General features: G+C 37.2%; 1 protein-coding gene across 2 annotated transcripts; it reads left to right on the top strand.

Moving 5' to 3' along the window:
- The first annotated feature begins 1,728 nt into the window (after nt 1–1,728).
- On the top strand, nt 1,729–16,382 carry LOC121383295 (calcium-binding mitochondrial carrier protein SCaMC-2-like). 2 transcript variants are annotated; one of them, XM_041513219.1, is made up of 10 exons: nt 1,740–2,076; nt 5,518–5,644; nt 6,338–6,425; nt 7,533–7,644; nt 9,414–9,572; nt 10,097–10,249; nt 11,895–12,005; nt 13,275–13,442; nt 13,963–14,107; nt 15,631–16,382. In XM_041513219.1, exons 1-10 carry the CDS (start codon nt 1,906–1,908, stop codon nt 15,810–15,812), a joined length of 1,416 nt encoding a protein of 471 aa, XP_041369153.1. In that variant the 5' UTR covers nt 1,740–1,905; the 3' UTR covers nt 15,813–16,382. The 2 variants fall into 2 exon arrangements, with proteins under 2 accessions (XP_041369154.1, XP_041369153.1); XM_041513220.1 differs by lacking the exon at nt 13,275–13,442 and having other exon boundaries at nt 1,729–2,076.
- Nucleotides 16,383–16,876: the final 494 nt, after the last annotated feature.

Below are 16,876 nucleotides of genomic sequence, written 5' to 3'. Positions count from 1 at the left end.
AGGGTCCGAAAAGTGATTCGTCGACCTTAGTAAATCTACGTGATACACCGACTGCCATCCCAAGTAACGTACTTGCATGCAAAATTTGATGACCATATATTGTTAAGGAAGATATGGCTTGGACAAAGATTTTCTTCAATATTTATTCATCACGGAACAGTAGGTCGCAGTGACCTACTTAGTTATCAATGGTACATGCCCCTAACAATTTAAGAAAGGTTTATAACGAGCCATTCAAATATTACATAACGCTCGATGGGGTGGGTAGGTATGTAGGTACCGTATGTAGCGTTGTACATGCTTCTAGGACGTTTAAAACCAGTCAATGGCCCAAGACTTCTCTTTATCGCATCATTCAACGTTGTTTAGGGGCGTGCTACAAAAAGTCAATTACCTCATAAACTTACTCGTGGTATGAATTGTTAGGCCCCTATTTGCACGCATTCGATGTTTTGGTTGACGACCTATAGTCCCGAGTGCCCAAATAACTATGCATGTGGTAACTTTAACTTACAGGGGGTGGGTGGGTGTACTGAACAGCGTTACTGTAACTCATTTTTATTTTATTTTTTAAATTACTAATGGTGTTTTTCTTCAGTGTTTAACGTAGGTAGTTATAGCTAGACGTATAAACACAATATTAACGATTATGAATCAAATGGAACTAGTTTTCCTGGTGGTTTTTTGTTGTATATTTTCCGGGAGAGCATGACTCGACCCTCCGCTCCTCACCCTTATAAACTTCGCGCGCCACATTCTAGACCCTCTTCTGCTAAAAAAAAAAGAAGAAAGAAATGTTTTATTTAACGACACACTCAACACATTTTATTTACGGTTATATGGCGTCAGACATATGGTTAAGGACCACACAGACTTTGAGAGGAAACCCGCTGTCGCCACTACATGGGGTTTGAAGTCGGTATCTGGATTAAAAATCCCATGCCTCGACTGGGATCCGAACCCAATACCTATCAGCCTGTAGACCGATGGCCTAACCACTACGCCACCGAGGCCGGTCTCCTGCTAAAAATTACAGCACACGCGCCTAAAGAATTTTTCAATAACTAGACTGAGTGATTAAAACATATTTTACTATTTTTGAGAATCAAATAACTAGATAATTACATTGAAAATGTTTCAGTGTTAATTAAAAACAGAACCATCATGGACGAATTCATTTGTATTCAAAGTGGGACATGTATAATAATTAATAGTTATTAGTTTCACCCCTATCGAAATAAGTGTCAGTGTCGGTTCCTTATTTCATTAAAAAAGAGTTTACAGTAAAACTAACTGTATTGTGAATTTATAGAAGACTGTCATTGAGGAGAAATACGACTCCAAGGGCCGAACCAGGTTTTTGTTTTGTTTTTTAATGGGTAGTAATGGCAACATTTATAAGAGCACTTGCGACTCATAAAAAGAGAACTTGAGACATTATCAGTGTTCGCGACAGGGTATCGTTGCACTGTCGTATTAGCTTCCTACACGGCCATTAAGGTTAGATAGCGGGTACACCCCATGGGCGTACATAGGATTTTGAAAAGGGGGGTTCCAATACATAGGATTTTTAAAAGGGGGGTTCCAAAATAGATTGCAGAGATATTGGGCATATATTTCTATGTTGAGTAAATATAATAATGTCAGATATCAATGTCAGATATATTAAATTTAAAAAAAAAGCGATTTCGGGGGGGGGGGGTGTGTTCGGTCGAACCCATCGAACCCACCTATATACACCCATGCACCCTCCCCCAATAGCATTATAACCGCAAACGCACTATGTCGGTCATCAACGTTCACAGCGATTTTCAACCAATAGAAACGAAAGCTGTGATTCTCTCCTGGAAAGTAATGGCTGCTAGTTTATGAAACATCAACATAGTTGACACCATTGACTGAACTATGTCTGCAGCTAAGGTTACTGAAGGACATGCGATGTCTGCGGAAGAAAGCAAGAAGCTGCACGAACTGTTCAAGACGCTAGACTTGAACCAGGATGGGAGAATCGACATTGACGACCTTACGCGGGCTCTTGGTGACAAGAATATACCGCAAATCCCCGATCATGCGAAGGTTCGGCTTAATAATAAAACACAGCCTGACGTTTCGGACCACTGGCTGAGGCTAGACACATATATCTCCTGAGTTATTTCAATTCGTCCTTAGCTATCTATGTCCCAAACTTATTAAATGAACCATGCATTAACCTACTGCTTTATAATAACTTTAACGGGTTAACTTTATAATAAAATAATGAAATGGTCTGTATTCTTTAAATCTCTTTTACTGTCACTCGTCAGTCAAGTCAACCATTTGACTCGTGCTTACATCCTTCAATGCTTACATTTACATTTGTATTATCAATAACAAGTAAAAAATGTATTCCTACTTTTGATTTTAGGTGAGCCTGCAAAACATCTTCCAAAATGCCTACACTAAACATTCTAAACTTTATCACAAAACAAGGGCACCTTGTTAGTTTGAGTGTCACCTAGCCCTGTCCTGTTTATATTTCACGGCAAACAAAAATAAATTAATAAATGTTAATGTCATAATAAGCTCTAGTATGCACATGTGTAATGAGGCATACATAGTCCAGAAAAAACCTGACTGGTTAACAGGACCTGTTTACAGAACCACCTGTGCTAATGTTTGCATTGCTAGTTTATATCCTGTTGAGGAGGTGGAGGGGTGGGGGGGGGGGGGGGTGGAGGGTAGAAGAACAATCAGATCGCCAGCTACTGTACATGTCTAAAAAAAATTGATTCCACAGACCTTTAGTTTGATTATTCTCAAGTCAAATCATGACATGAAACTACACTATAAAAAGAAACCTGATGTCCCTATGCACATCAAAGCCAAACTATATCTTCTTGTGGAGGCATAGAGCAATGTTTGTGTATACGGTCTGCACACTTAGCTGCATGTTTGCCTTAGAATGAGCAAATAAGGATATTTTTTTTTTGTATTTTTACTATTATTTTATTATATTATTTATTTTATATTTTTTTTTTGTTTTCTTTTTATTATTATTATTTTTTTTGTATTATTACTTTTTATTTATTATGTCATGATTCTGTTCGTACTGAGGGGTGGGGTGTAGCCCAGTGGTAAAGTGCTCGCTCGATGCATGGTTGGTCTGGGATCGATCCCTGTCGATGGGCCCATTGGGCTATTTCTCATTCCAACCAGTGCGCCAGGACTGACATATCAAAGGCTGTGGTATGTACTACCCTGTCTGTGGGATGGTGCATATAAAAGATCCCTTGCTGCTAATCGGAAAGAGTAGCCCATCAGTGTTCGAGATTAAAAATTTTGGGCAGTATCCCAGTTGGATACTAACATTTCAAAATCTGGTATCCCACCAGAGAATTTAGTTTTATATGGTATTCCGGTGGGATACTGGGTTCTTGAAGTCTGGTATCCAAACTTAAATTCTGGTATCCCCAGGATATCGGGATACCGTTAATCTCGAACACTGCCCATGAAGTGGCAACAGCGGGTTTCCTCTGTCAATATCTGAGTGGTCCTTAACCATATGTCCGACACCATATAACCATAAATAAAATGTGTTGAGTGGTGCATCGTTAAATAAAACATTTCTTGTTGGTACTGTGTTTGACCGAAAATACAAGGTAATGTGACTAATAAAAGCAAAGCATCTCCATTTTCACGGTGTTAAGAAATTAGGTTCTTATCCCACACACACCCCACAATAATTTTTTAAAATCTTCTATGCTTCCCATGACTGGCCATTCTGCACATTACAATAGCTATTTGTTATATAATCTAAATTTATTTCATTATGTTCAAGTTTAGAAACTCAAAAATCTATTTCAGTTTGTAAATTGTGCATTTCTTTACTTGATTGTATATTATTTGCTTTTTATCAGGTTTCTATTGCTAAACGGGTGTTCTGATTACAGATAGGCTGTCTTGTTTTACAGAAGACATAGGGTTCTATTGCTAAACGGGTGTTCTGATTAGGCTGTCTTGTTTTACAGAAGACATTGGGTTCTAATGCTAAACGGGTGTTCTGACTACAGATAGGCTGTCTTGTTTTACAGAAGACATTGGGTTCTAATGCTAAACGGGTGTTCTGACTACAGATAGGCTGTCTTGTTTTACAGAAGACATTGGGTTCTATTGCTAAACGGGTGTTCTGATTACAGATAGGCTGTCTTGTTTTACAGAAGACATAGGGTTCTATTGCTAAACGGGTGTTCTGACTACAGATAGGCTGTCTTGTTTTACAGTAGACATTGGGTTCTATTGCTAAACGGGTGTTCTGATTACAGATAGGCTGTCTTGTTTTACAGAAGACATAGGGTTCTATTGCTAAACGGGTGTTCTGACTACAGATAGGCTGTCTTGTTTTACAGAAGACATTGGGTTCTAATGCTAAACGGGTGTTCTGACTACAGATAGGCTGTCTTGTTTTACAGAAGACATTGGGTTCTATTGCTAAACGGGTGTTCTGATTACAGATAGGCTGTCTTGTTTTACAGAAGACATAGGGTTCTATTGCTAAACGGGTGTTCTGACTACAGATAGGCTGTCTTGTTTTACAGTAGACATTGGGTTCTATTGCTAAACGGGTGTTCTGATTACAGATAGGCTGTCTTGTTTTACAGAAGACATTGGGTTCTATTGCTAAACGGGTGTTCTGATTACAGATAGGCTGTCTTGTTTTACAGAAGACATAGGGTTCTATTGCTAAACGGGTCTTCTGACTACAGATAGGCTGTCTTGTTTTACAGAAGACATTGGGTTCTATTGCTAAACGGGTGTTCTGACTACAGATAGGCTGTCTTGTTTTACAGAAGACATAGGGTTCTATTGCTAAACGGGTCTTCTGACTACAGATAGGCTGTCTTGTTTTACAGAAGACAGGGTTCTAATGCTAAACGGGTGTTCTGACTACAGATAGGCTGTCTTGTTTTACAGTAGACATTGGGTTCTATTGCTAAACGGGTGTTCTGACTACAGATAGGCTGTCTTGTTTTACAGAAGACATTGGGTTCTAATGCTAAACGGGTGTTCTGATTACAGATAGGCTGTCTTGTTTTACAGAAGACATAGGGTTCTATTGCTAAACGGGTGTTCTGACTACAGATAGGCTGTCTTGTTTTACAGAAGACATTGGGTTCTAATGCTAAACGGGTGTTCTGATTACAGATAGGCTGTCTTGTTTTACAGTAGACATTGGGTTCTAATGCTAAACGGGTGTTCTGATTACAGATAGGCTGTCTTGTTTTACAGTAGACATTGGGTTCTAATGCTAAACGGGTGTTCTGATTACAGATAGGCTGTCTTGTTTTACAGTAGACATTGGGTTCTAATGCTAAACGGGTGTTCTGATTACAGATAGGCTGTCTTGTTTTACAGAAGACATTGGGTTCTAATGCTAAACGGGTGTTCTGATTACAGATAGGCTGTCTTGTTTTACAGAAGACATTGGGTTCTAATGCTAAACGGGTGTTCTGATTACAGATAGGCTGTCTTGTTTTACAGAAGTTTTTCAGCCAGTATGACAAGGACAAGGATGGGCAGATCGACTTCTCCGAGTTTGTGAAATACGTCACGGACCACGAACAGGAGCTAAGACTTTACTTTAAGAAGATTGACACCAACCAAGATGGTGAGTGTTACGATCCCGATCCAGAGGTTTACAGTGTTTATATTTTACCACAGCACAGACGGCAAATGCCATGCTTGCCGTCCTTTCTTGATGTTGTGCCCCGGAAATGGGACATGTCTGCAACAAGAAAAATACATCTGTGCCCTACGTTGTTTGCCACCAAGCCCATCCCATACATCTTACGTTGTATATGTATCCTTAATTGGGAAAAAACCTATTTGTAACAGAATAGGCAGTTTGATGAAACAATTTGAAAATGTTTTGTATCTTGATTTTTAGTAGCCAAATATGTTTGCAACCAGTTTTACCTTGGCACCCTCATTTTTGTTATAAACTGAAGAAAATACTTGTCATGCTCGTCAAAAATCATGCCCAAATTAAGTACCTCAAAGTAATTACACCTAAAAAAACACTGGCATTTTAAGATTAAAATAACTTGAAATGTATTTCTGAATATATCTGCAACTGTTAATATTAACATCACTGTGTTCAAAAGATTTTGCTGCACGACTTCCTCAAAGTGGACAAGAAACTTGTGCCCAAATTAGTGAGACCTAAATTAGTGAGACCTAAATTAGTGAGACCTAAATCTGTGCTATCCTTTGATAGGGCTTAACCAACAAAGTGTCGAAATGGAAATATAGAGTGAAAAAAAAATCTGCTCTGTATTTACTAAGTTGTTTGTTGTTACAGGAACAATTGATGCGTCTGAAATCCAGGAATCGTTTAGAAAACTAGGAGTTCACATAGACCGGAAGGAAGCAGAACGACTGCTCAATCGGTGAGGTCACCGCACGGTCTGGGGAATGTGTCCACAGGTTGTATTGACATAGCTAAATACGTAACTCCACACCACCCATTTGTTGGAGGGCAAAGGATTTAAATGATAGCACATGTTAAGTGTCGAGAATGGTACTTTGTTTTCCACAAAAGCTTAATTAAAAAAAAAAAAGAAAGAAGGGTTTTATTTAACGACGCACTCAACACATTTTTATAATTAAACAAGAACAACACCCCTTAACTTTTGATCAGTTATGGTTTTTATCAAATCAAATTTGATGTACCCTTGTTTTGGGCAGGGAATATGTTGCAAAAGTGAATACTCTTTGTACACTTAGTAATTGTGAATAATGCCTAAATAATACAAGTTTTGTTTTATTTAGCATTTTTATAATTAATGATTGTTGATAATTCATCTGCTGTATGTATATGTCATTTTAATTTGTACTGTTATGTAGTTCATATATAATCGAAGAAAAGTCTGTTTTAAAAATGTAAAGAATTTCAGATGGACAGCTTATAAAACAGAGTGTAGACTCAAATCTCTAATGATACCACCTGTGTAATATGTGTGCCATTGCCATGATGTGTAAGTCTGAGACTTTGTTAAAGTCTGAGTCTAGACTCCTATTTCTAAAAGTTTTATAAGCACATAGCCTCATATTAGCTAATATACCAGTAACTCAATTCAAATGGGGCGGGATTTAGCTCAGTCGGTTGAGTACTCATTTGAGGTGCTTACATCGCAGGATCAAACCACTTCGGTGGATCCATTCAACTTTTGGGGATTTTTTTTATTCAACCAGTGCACTGGTCAAAGGCCATGGTATGTACTTTCTGTCTGTGGGAAAGTGCATGTAAAGATCCCTTGCTGCATTAGGAAAAATATAGCGGGTTTCTTCTGATGACTACGTGTCAGAATTACCAGTTGTTTGACATCTAATAGCCGATGATTAATTAATGTGTTTTAGCTAAATCCAAAGGTCTAATCTGTAGACTGTTTTAATGAAAGTTAAAGTTTGTGTAGTTTAACGACACCACTAGAGCACATTGATCTATTAATCATTGGCTGTTGGATGTCTGTTTGGATGGTTTGTGTCACTTTCAGAATGGACAAAGATGGGACACTGAAGATTGACTGGAACGAATGGCGTGAGTTTCTTTTGCTGACCCCGGGTCAGAGTCTGAGGGACATCCTCCACTACTGGCGCCACTCCTCGGTTAGTTCTCATTTAACTTGTCGTATGCTTCATACAAACACTGATTGTCGTCCTGTTTTACGAATGAAATACCCCAGTCACTTCACTTTTAACTTGTTGCCTGTCATAAATTACTACGAATAGATAACTCATGACCCAAATGAAAATTCCAGGACTTCCATGACCCGTTCGAATCTTGTATATCTGACCACTGAATTACCATATATCTTCGCCTATAAGTCGAATTTTTTTCACCCAAAAATTATTTTATAACTTGGGGGGTCGACTTATAAGAGGGTAAAAAAATTTCACCAAAAAATATTACTGTTTTGGGGATTATTTTACAAGTTTTATTGTTGAAGTATGCCATGTATTTATACTCAAATATGTTAATTTGACACATTTATTTTTTATAACCTATTTTTTTTGGCATTAGAACGGTTTTGGTTATGCGAAAAGGCGTACGATCTCACTCGCATGCCAAGATAACAGTCCACTTAGTTAAAAACTACCTGTTGCCTGAGTTTATTTTGAAATCTGGTCACTGGCATTAATGGTTGTTCAAACAATGTTTTGGCGATGATTAACTTCATGAATATTACTGAGCTTTCCCTTAAAATAGACTGATCTCTGCAGTTCACTTATCTAGAGCAATAGGGACACACATCATTTGGTACAAAAACCAGTGTACTTTCCAGAGTTATCCTCCTTACATGTATTAATATGGCGGCAAAACGTGATACTTTCAGTTTTATCGTAGTGATCTGTTGTCAGTGTTTATAAATAAAGTTGTTGTCTGTGCACAAAACCATCTGTACAGTACTATACAGTAACAGTCAAACAGCTTTCACTCTCTACTAAGGGAATATTTCGTTTTGATGCTATGTAATAATGATAGTTTGATTGGAATAGTCTGATCATATAGCGATGTACAAAACGTGAAAACCGAAGTTTGTAAAATAATTTTCTTTTGTTCAAATATTATTGTTCTCATGTGCTGAAAATAAGAAATATTTCAATATTTATAAGTAGTTTTTCATGGGTCGACTTATAAACGGGTCAATAAAAAAATACGTTTTCAGGGCTTGAAATTAGGGACTCGACTTATAGCCGAGATCGACTTACAGGCGAAGATATACGGTACATCAAATTATTTGTATTAGTTCGGTATGTTAAACATATCCTACCACTGGCAAATATACTCCTTTATTTCACTAAATAACATTACACAATCACCACTTGTGGGTCAGACGAGGAGCAATTAACAGTTACAGCAACTCCTAGCAGCAGAGAGAACGCACATAAAAGGTGGTGAGAAATTTGTAGCCAAAACATCACGGGCTAACGCTAAGGTCGAGCCCTGTGCTCACTGAATTAGTTGTATCATTAAAAAATAATAAATAAAATATTTATATGTCTTTTGCTGCCTAGCAAGTTGGACTAATCATCTTATCTGGTGTTAAATTGTTTACATTTTATTGTGGGCTGGGTTATATATACATTACATATACAGGTCATACTCATCAATGTCTATGATTACATCAGTCATGCCCATTATAATGGCAAAGGAAAGTTCATTTTGGATTTAAAAATAATATTTACATGTATATAATTGTCTGTTGTTTGTTTTATTTGTCCTTGTTAGTAATTCTACAAATAAAAATGTAAAAATAATATTCAAAGTCAATTTGGATAACAATCTTCATTCATGCCGTAACGTTATTTTTGCAATACTTTGGAAGTTACCTCAATACGTACCATTTACTGTTATTTTATGTTTTTGTGTACAGATAATTGATATTGGTGAAAACAGCCTCATTCCCGATGACTTTACTGAGACAGAACTCAAAACAGGGATGTGGTGGCGCCACCTTGTGGCCGGTGGAGCAGCCGGGGCTGTATCAAGAACTGCAACTGCTCCTCTGGATCGACTGAAAATCCTCTTCCAGGTATAAAGGTGGATTACAAGAAACAGTGGTGCTGTCTTATAGGGTAGAAAAAGTAAACCAACAATGGTGGGACTTTCAATTTTTAACCGTTGAGGGTGTATCTTTTTCATTGTTATATGACTACATGTGATTAATTATTTTTCACTCATTTCTAAGGTAATGAACTAATGTACGTGAAGGGATGAAGATGTCTGAAAAATTTAGCTTTTTATATTGTTCATCAGTGGAACTGTTCAGCCTGTCCGTTGTAGGTCAACTTTTCTCGTGATGTTTTTCTCCTGGAGATTCAGTGGGATCGTCCTGACACTACATACATTTAATCTGTCACAAAACAGACTTTATTCAACCAATTAGTCCGGTTTTATTGTTTCCTATAATTTGCTATATAAATTAGTTTTTATTAATATGTAGCTATAATTATATTCATTTTAGCTAATGTTTGTAAAATGTTATTACAATGACTTATGGTGACATGTTCGTTGAAGCCAATAATAGTGGTGTAATTCCTGATTTTTCTTCTTTAGGTTCACAGTACCTCAAGAAAGAACCTGACAATAGTATCTGGCTTCAGGAACATGTTGAGAGAGGGTGGGGTGAAATCTCTATGGCGTGGAAACTTCATCAATGTCATCAAGATTGCTCCCGAATCGGCCCTCAAGTTCATGGCTTACGAACAGGTAATTGCTGCTGACCTTATCACAGAGATACCAAGTTGTTAATATTCATCTAATACACAGTTCGACAAATCCGCTAGCCCGACGCCCGTGGCTAGTGGTTTTTAAGTTCGGGCTATTAAGAAACGAAAAACCACTAGCCCTGTGGACTAGTGGTTTCCACCTCCCTCCTTATCGCTCGATCGTGTTTGTTTGGGTTTTTTTGGTTTTTTCTCTCGGCTGAAATTTCGTTTAATAAATTTGATTGTGATATTTGTCATCGAATAATATCAACAACGCAATCAGTATATAATAATAATCCACTTGAACTAGGTCTGCAAACTGCAGTAACATGCTATCTCTTCATCGCCACAGTTACAGCATGCATTGTTTATTTTTCCCTTTCAAGTTTCTGGCACAGGAAATAAGTCTAATGACATGCATGTTTTGATTGGTTAGACACGTCACATGGTAGTTAATCTCACACATATGCTTTAGGCCAAGAACTTGGAAATCACCAATCGTGACGACAGGTTAATCTCAATCGAGTAAACCCCAGTCCTGCTTTGAATTTCAGTTTGTTTTATTTACCTAATGTTTTCTAATTTAACACTTCGCTGACTTGTGGTTATCGGCAATCAGGAAAACAATTTACTTTAATGGTAACCACACATGCAATGACTCTGTAGCGGTCTGGATAATGCGTCACAGCTGCCGATACAAGATGGTACGGATTAGATGTCGCCGTTATATTCTTTTGATAACAGTCTGACACAGGATAATGCCCTGTATTTGAGCAATTGGCATCACCGTTCCTGGCGACATAAATAGTAGGGCCCTAAATGTATAACCCACTACCGAATACACTGAACCATCTATTACCGTGTGTCACACTGTTGTACCCTCATTTAAATTTAATTATTTTGATAGTGGTTTTAGATATCAACCATGAATTTGCTCAATTATTTTTCCCCGGAGGGAGGGCAAAAGCGAAAATGGAACAATGACAATCGATCACACTTGACAAAAAACCAAACGTACAACACAACAAAAAACTGAAAGTTACAACATGATTTAAGTGTTTGTTTTATTTTACTGTTATACTCAAAAATGTGGTATGTTACAAAAATTATATAAAAATCCAACTATAATTGATCAGGAATTTGGGCTAGTGCTTTATCTTGGTGGGCTAGTGGTTTTCACAAGCCCACTAGCCCTGTGGCTAGTGACTTTTAAAAATATTTGTCATACTCTGTTATACAGCGAAATCTAGATCTAAAACAAAACACACACTGGACAAACAAGAAAGTCCAGTTTTAATGGATATCCAGTTTAAAGAGGTTATGTTCTGGAATGAATAAATGAATGAATGAATGAATGAATGAATGAATGAATGAATGTTTAACGACACCCCAGCACAAAAAAACATATCGGCTATTGGGTGTCAGATGTTCTGTAATGATACTTAAAAAGTATTGAAGAAATTTGGATTTACACAGCGTCTAATTTTGAGTGGTTTTACTGTATGTATATATCAATATTGGAAAGAAAAGCTCAATTTAATTCTCTTCAAATGACCACCCATAGAACCATATTGTGGTTGTTTATTCACATACTATACTTGTTTGTTTTAGCAATGTTTCATACATTATTGTGTTTCTGTTCTCAGATCAAGGGTCTGATCAGGCAGGGTGAGGACCGGGAGGTGAAGGTGTGGGAGAGGTTGATATCAGGGTCAGCGGCTGGGGCCATCGCACAGACAACCATCTACCCAATGGAGGTGAATGTTTCAACATTAATTTTGCATTGTGTAGTAGAGACTAAAAACAAAAATGTTGTGGAGTTCTACAGCACACTGTTACTTTTGTTAATCAATCCTATGTGATGGAGGTGAATGTTTCATTGTTTGCGTGGTGTAGTAGAGACTGGTGTTAAAAATGTTGTGAGGTTCTACAACACACTGTTACTTTTGTTAACCAGTCCTATCTGATGGAGGTGAATGTTTCAGTGTTTGCGTCGTGTAGTAGAGACTGGTGTTAAAAATGTTGTGAGGCTCTACAACACACTGTTACTTTTGTTAATCAGTCTATCTGATGGAGTTGAATGTTTGCGTCATGTAGTAGAGACTGGTGTTAAAAATGTTGTGAGGTTCTACAACACACTGTTACTTTTGTTAATCAGTCTATCTGATGGAGTTGAATGTTTGCGTCATGTAGTAGAGACTGGTGTTAAAAATATTGTGAGGTTCATCATTTGTCTGAAAATTCACATGCTAACGCCTTTGGTGAAAAAAGAAGACATTTGTGGGATTCAAATAGACAGTAACAACCACAAATCTTAAAACTCCAAATGTTTTAACTTTGTCTTTTAAATGAGGTCAGGATGTAAGCTAGTATTGATCGTCTGGTCCCAGCCTGTGCTCCATCACTGGTACAACAAAGGCTGTAGTATGTACTGTCCTTTTTATGGGAAAATTCAGTTAAAGATCCATTGCTGCTTCCCAGTACTAATAGTCTACAATGCAACAGCAGTTTCCCTCTCTTTATGGACCAAGTGTAGAAATAACCCTATATTAGACACTCAATAACTAGGTTAAAATGTCTGAGGTGTTATTACCGAAATATTCCTTTCCTTTGCCGATGTAGGTATTTACCACTTGTTGAGCATGTCATTTGTTTATTGTAGCCATACACTGTAATTTCCTTTAACAAAGTCTGTTAACAGTTAGCTCATGTTAAATGTGAGGTATTATTTTGATCATGCAGGTCAGAGGTCAGCTTTAATTGATTGTTGCTTAACTCATTATTTTGACTAGTCGACTAATAAATTTGATAGTCAAATTTTAGTTGTTCTGTATTTTCAGTTTCTTACTAATTGAAAAAAAGACGAAGTATTAATTAAATGGCTGTGTTGAAGGTGTGTACGAATGAGAAAAGCTTTGTGATGAATACGAATATGTTTATTTGGATTGCCGATCATTTCACAGCATGTTCCACGCGTAAATACATTTCAGTTAATAGGTAACTTTAATTTATTTGGATTCTAACAGGTACTTAAAACGAGGCTAGCACTGCGAAAGACTGGCCAGTACAATGGAATTTTCGACTGTTCCGCAAAGATCTTTCAACAAGAAGGCATGAAGGCATTCTACAAGGGTTACATACCAAACCTCATTGGAATCATTCCGTATGCCGGAATTGATCTGGCAGTTTATGAGGTGATTCACATGAAACAACATGTTTTCCTTATTATGAAATAAAAATATTGTAGTTGGCTTGGAACTATACACACATTCCTCAAAAAGAAGAGCATACCCAAGTCAATTATGTCCTCAATCAATCGGCAGAGGCAGTCAGTTTAATTCACATACAATATGCACTGGGAATGCTATGTAATATTTTAAAATGAGTTTTGATTCAGTTGAATAGATTAAGTCAAGTTGATCCAAATTCGAAGTTATGTATTTGAATCTGAAATATCATGTTATACTTAAAAAATAGTCATTGTTTAAAATGGGTTGAGGTGTTTTTTAAATATTTCTTTCTTTAGAAATTGACTGATAAAGAAATTCCCATATAATTATAAGAACTTTAATAATTATTAATTTTTTTATAGAAGGGTTGAATTGCTTATTGTGTTTGAATAATAATTTAATGTTTTGTCACTGTGATTCTTATTCTAGAATCTGGGTCTGGCTGTTGAGACATGTTTGTGTAAATAATGGTTTTGTGTTACAGACTCTGAAGAAATCGTACTCGGCTAAATACAAAAACCAGGACCCCGGCGTGTTTGTCCTGCTGGCGTGCGGAACGATCAGCAGTACGTGCGGTCAGCTGACGACGTACCCTCTCGCCCTCGTCAGAACCAAGCTACAGGCTCAAGGTACATTGCCAGTGATCAGAACAATAACGTAACAAAACCAGTTTGGTCGTTTATAATGTATTTTAAACAATCTCTTCACAAAATGAGGAATTTGAAAACAAAAGTTGTCAAGGTGATTGTTTTTTTTAATAATCTGAGACAAAATGAGATTTAATCAAACTATGCTGCTCAAAATAAGTAGAAGATATTCAAATATAATCAAGATAATGGGGACTACAGGGGTGTAAATTTTCTGCAAATTTGCAGTTTAAAAAATTTTGTGTGATCAATTGGACCATGATTGAGATCAGAAAAGATCCAGTTAAAAGATTTGGTGGGATGAGGATGCAGAACCCTCTGTCTTCCATCGATACTGTTGTATAATTGGCATGATTGCAAAGATTTTTTTTTTTTAAATTTTTTAGTATTATTTTTTTTAATGGTGTAAAACACAAACTTCAGCCTTTAGCCATAATTTTGTTTGCCAATAATCGTAATTGTTTTACTATTATCATACTAGAAATTAGCTGTTGCAGAAATAGCTGACGTTGTTTTTAAAAAACTATAGAAATCCCAAAAAGAGAAAAGTTTAAACATAAATCACTTTTGTGACATTTTTCTCCAAACTTTTTGACGGCTTCCTGCCACCTTCATCATCGGGTTGTAATTCTCACCACTATTTATTTTATGTCCAAATGGGAGAAAATTGGAACAGAAGTCATTTAAGTGGTTTTTAATTTTTGCAAGAGTTACTGTTTCAAAGAAAGTTTTCATTGCGCAATGGCTTTTATACTTTCCATGTGTTACAAACTATAAAAATAGCCAAGTTAGTGAACTGGGAGGGTGAAAATTGGGTGAAAGTGATTGACAGCATAGTGAAAAACAAGTTCAATTGGACATGGATAGAAAGAACATGGAATTTGGATATATATGGATTTAGTTTTTCTTGCTGTGCTTGACTTCCAACTTTTAAACTTTATTTCTGTTTACATCCCTGACAGTGTCCTATTTATAGCAATATTAGTGAGTGGCAAAGCAAATGCAGTGATGTGACACGACATTGCCATTCAATGTTTATACCAGAATATGCTTGAAGTAGACCCAGACATGCAGAAAATGTTTATTTAAAAAAATAAATCAAATATTATTTGAGCAACAGTAAAAACCATCACAGAAGGTAGCAGTCAGTTGTTGTTTGGTCACTGTACTGTTTACAGGGCTTTAGATCACACTAAGTTGGGAACAGTAGGGTTTTCTGTCTATATGACCACTGCAAGGTCTTTTTGTAGTGCATTAATCACAATAATAGCTTGTAAAGAGTTGTACATGTTCAGAAACACATTTCATCTTATTTTAATCTAATTACAGCTTAACCTTCCATTGATTTAGAGGTGAAATTTTTTGAGGTCAGCAAGTTTGTACTTAATTTGGGCTTGATTATTTTGGACACGCCCTTTATCGCCTCAGCTTTGGTGCCATCTGTAGCAGTGGTTTACAAACATATAAATAAAATGTTTGAAGTGTTTGCCTGTTGTTTGTTTCAGCGACGACCACGGGTCCATCAGACAGCATGACGAGCCTGTTCCGACACATACTGAAGACGGAGGGGCCGCGCGGCCTGTACCGCGGTCTCGCGCCAAACTTCCTCAAGGTGGCGCCGGCCGTCAGCATCAGCTACGTCGTGTACGAACGGGCGCGCAAGACTCTAGGTGTACACCCGTCCTAGCCACACACACTTTCAACTAGACATATTTGTTACATTTTCAACTACTACTCTCATTTCACTGCCTGGAGCATTTGAAGATCTGTTACCGTGACGACTTGCACGCAGCTGAAATTAACATTACTGACGGCAGCCTGTTATTGTCGCAGCACGGCTTCAGGATAGTATCGTAGTTGTTGCACTCGAGCAGTTATTTGAAGCAAATAAGCAGATTTATTATTTAAATTGTTAGTTTAGCCTAGGTATAGTCAAATAGTGCAGTTTATTTGTTACAAGATTAGGTGTATTATTATTAGTACTATCACTATTTTTTTTATTTACGACTTTTAATCATGATGTGGCAGTTGCCTTAATGACTGATGCTGACAGTTCTATAGGCTGTGATACATAGTGTTTTAGTCCACTACCAGTCTGACCGGAGGGGACTCTAGATTTCATATCCGTTCTTGTGTCTGTCTGTCCGTCTGACTGTCCAACATATAGTTTTCCAGATGGGTTTTTTCCCAATACCTCAAGATATTGAGCTGAAAGTTTTTGTATAGCTTTATGATGTACTGTTACAGATCAAGTTTGACTTTCATGACAATTTACCCATTTTTTTGACAGAGTTATAGCCCTTGAACTTGAATTTGAAAATTAGTTTTCCAGACTTTTATTTTGTAATGCCTGAAGATATTGAGATGAAATTTTGTCTTTTGCTTTCTGATGTACTGTTACAGGGGACATGTATGGCTTTAGCAGTACTCTCAGAATGCTTGTTCAGCTGATGCTTACAGTTCTATAGGCTGTGATATGCAGTGTTTGTTGAACTGATGCTTACAGTTCTATAGGCTGTGATACGCAGTGTTTGTTGAACTGATGCTTACAGTTCTATAGGCTGTGATACGCAGTGCTTGTTGATCTGATGCTTACAGTTCTATAGGCTGTGATACTTGGTGTTTGTTGATCTGCATTGGTACCCGAGTTTGACGGTAGATGTAGTGGGTATCCTGGAGTCCATCCAGCTTGGAGTTGTGAAATATCAGTATGATGGTCTCAGTCAGTCGGTCAACCATTTGACTTGCATC

This window comes from Gigantopelta aegis, chromosome 10 (assembly GCF_016097555.1).
Source record: "Gigantopelta aegis isolate Gae_Host chromosome 10, Gae_host_genome, whole genome shotgun sequence".
Classification (NCBI taxonomy): Eukaryota; Metazoa; Mollusca; class Gastropoda; order Neomphalida; family Peltospiridae; genus Gigantopelta; species Gigantopelta aegis.
Note: the sequence above shows the minus strand (reverse complement) of the source record. Positions and strands in the feature narration are given on the sequence as shown.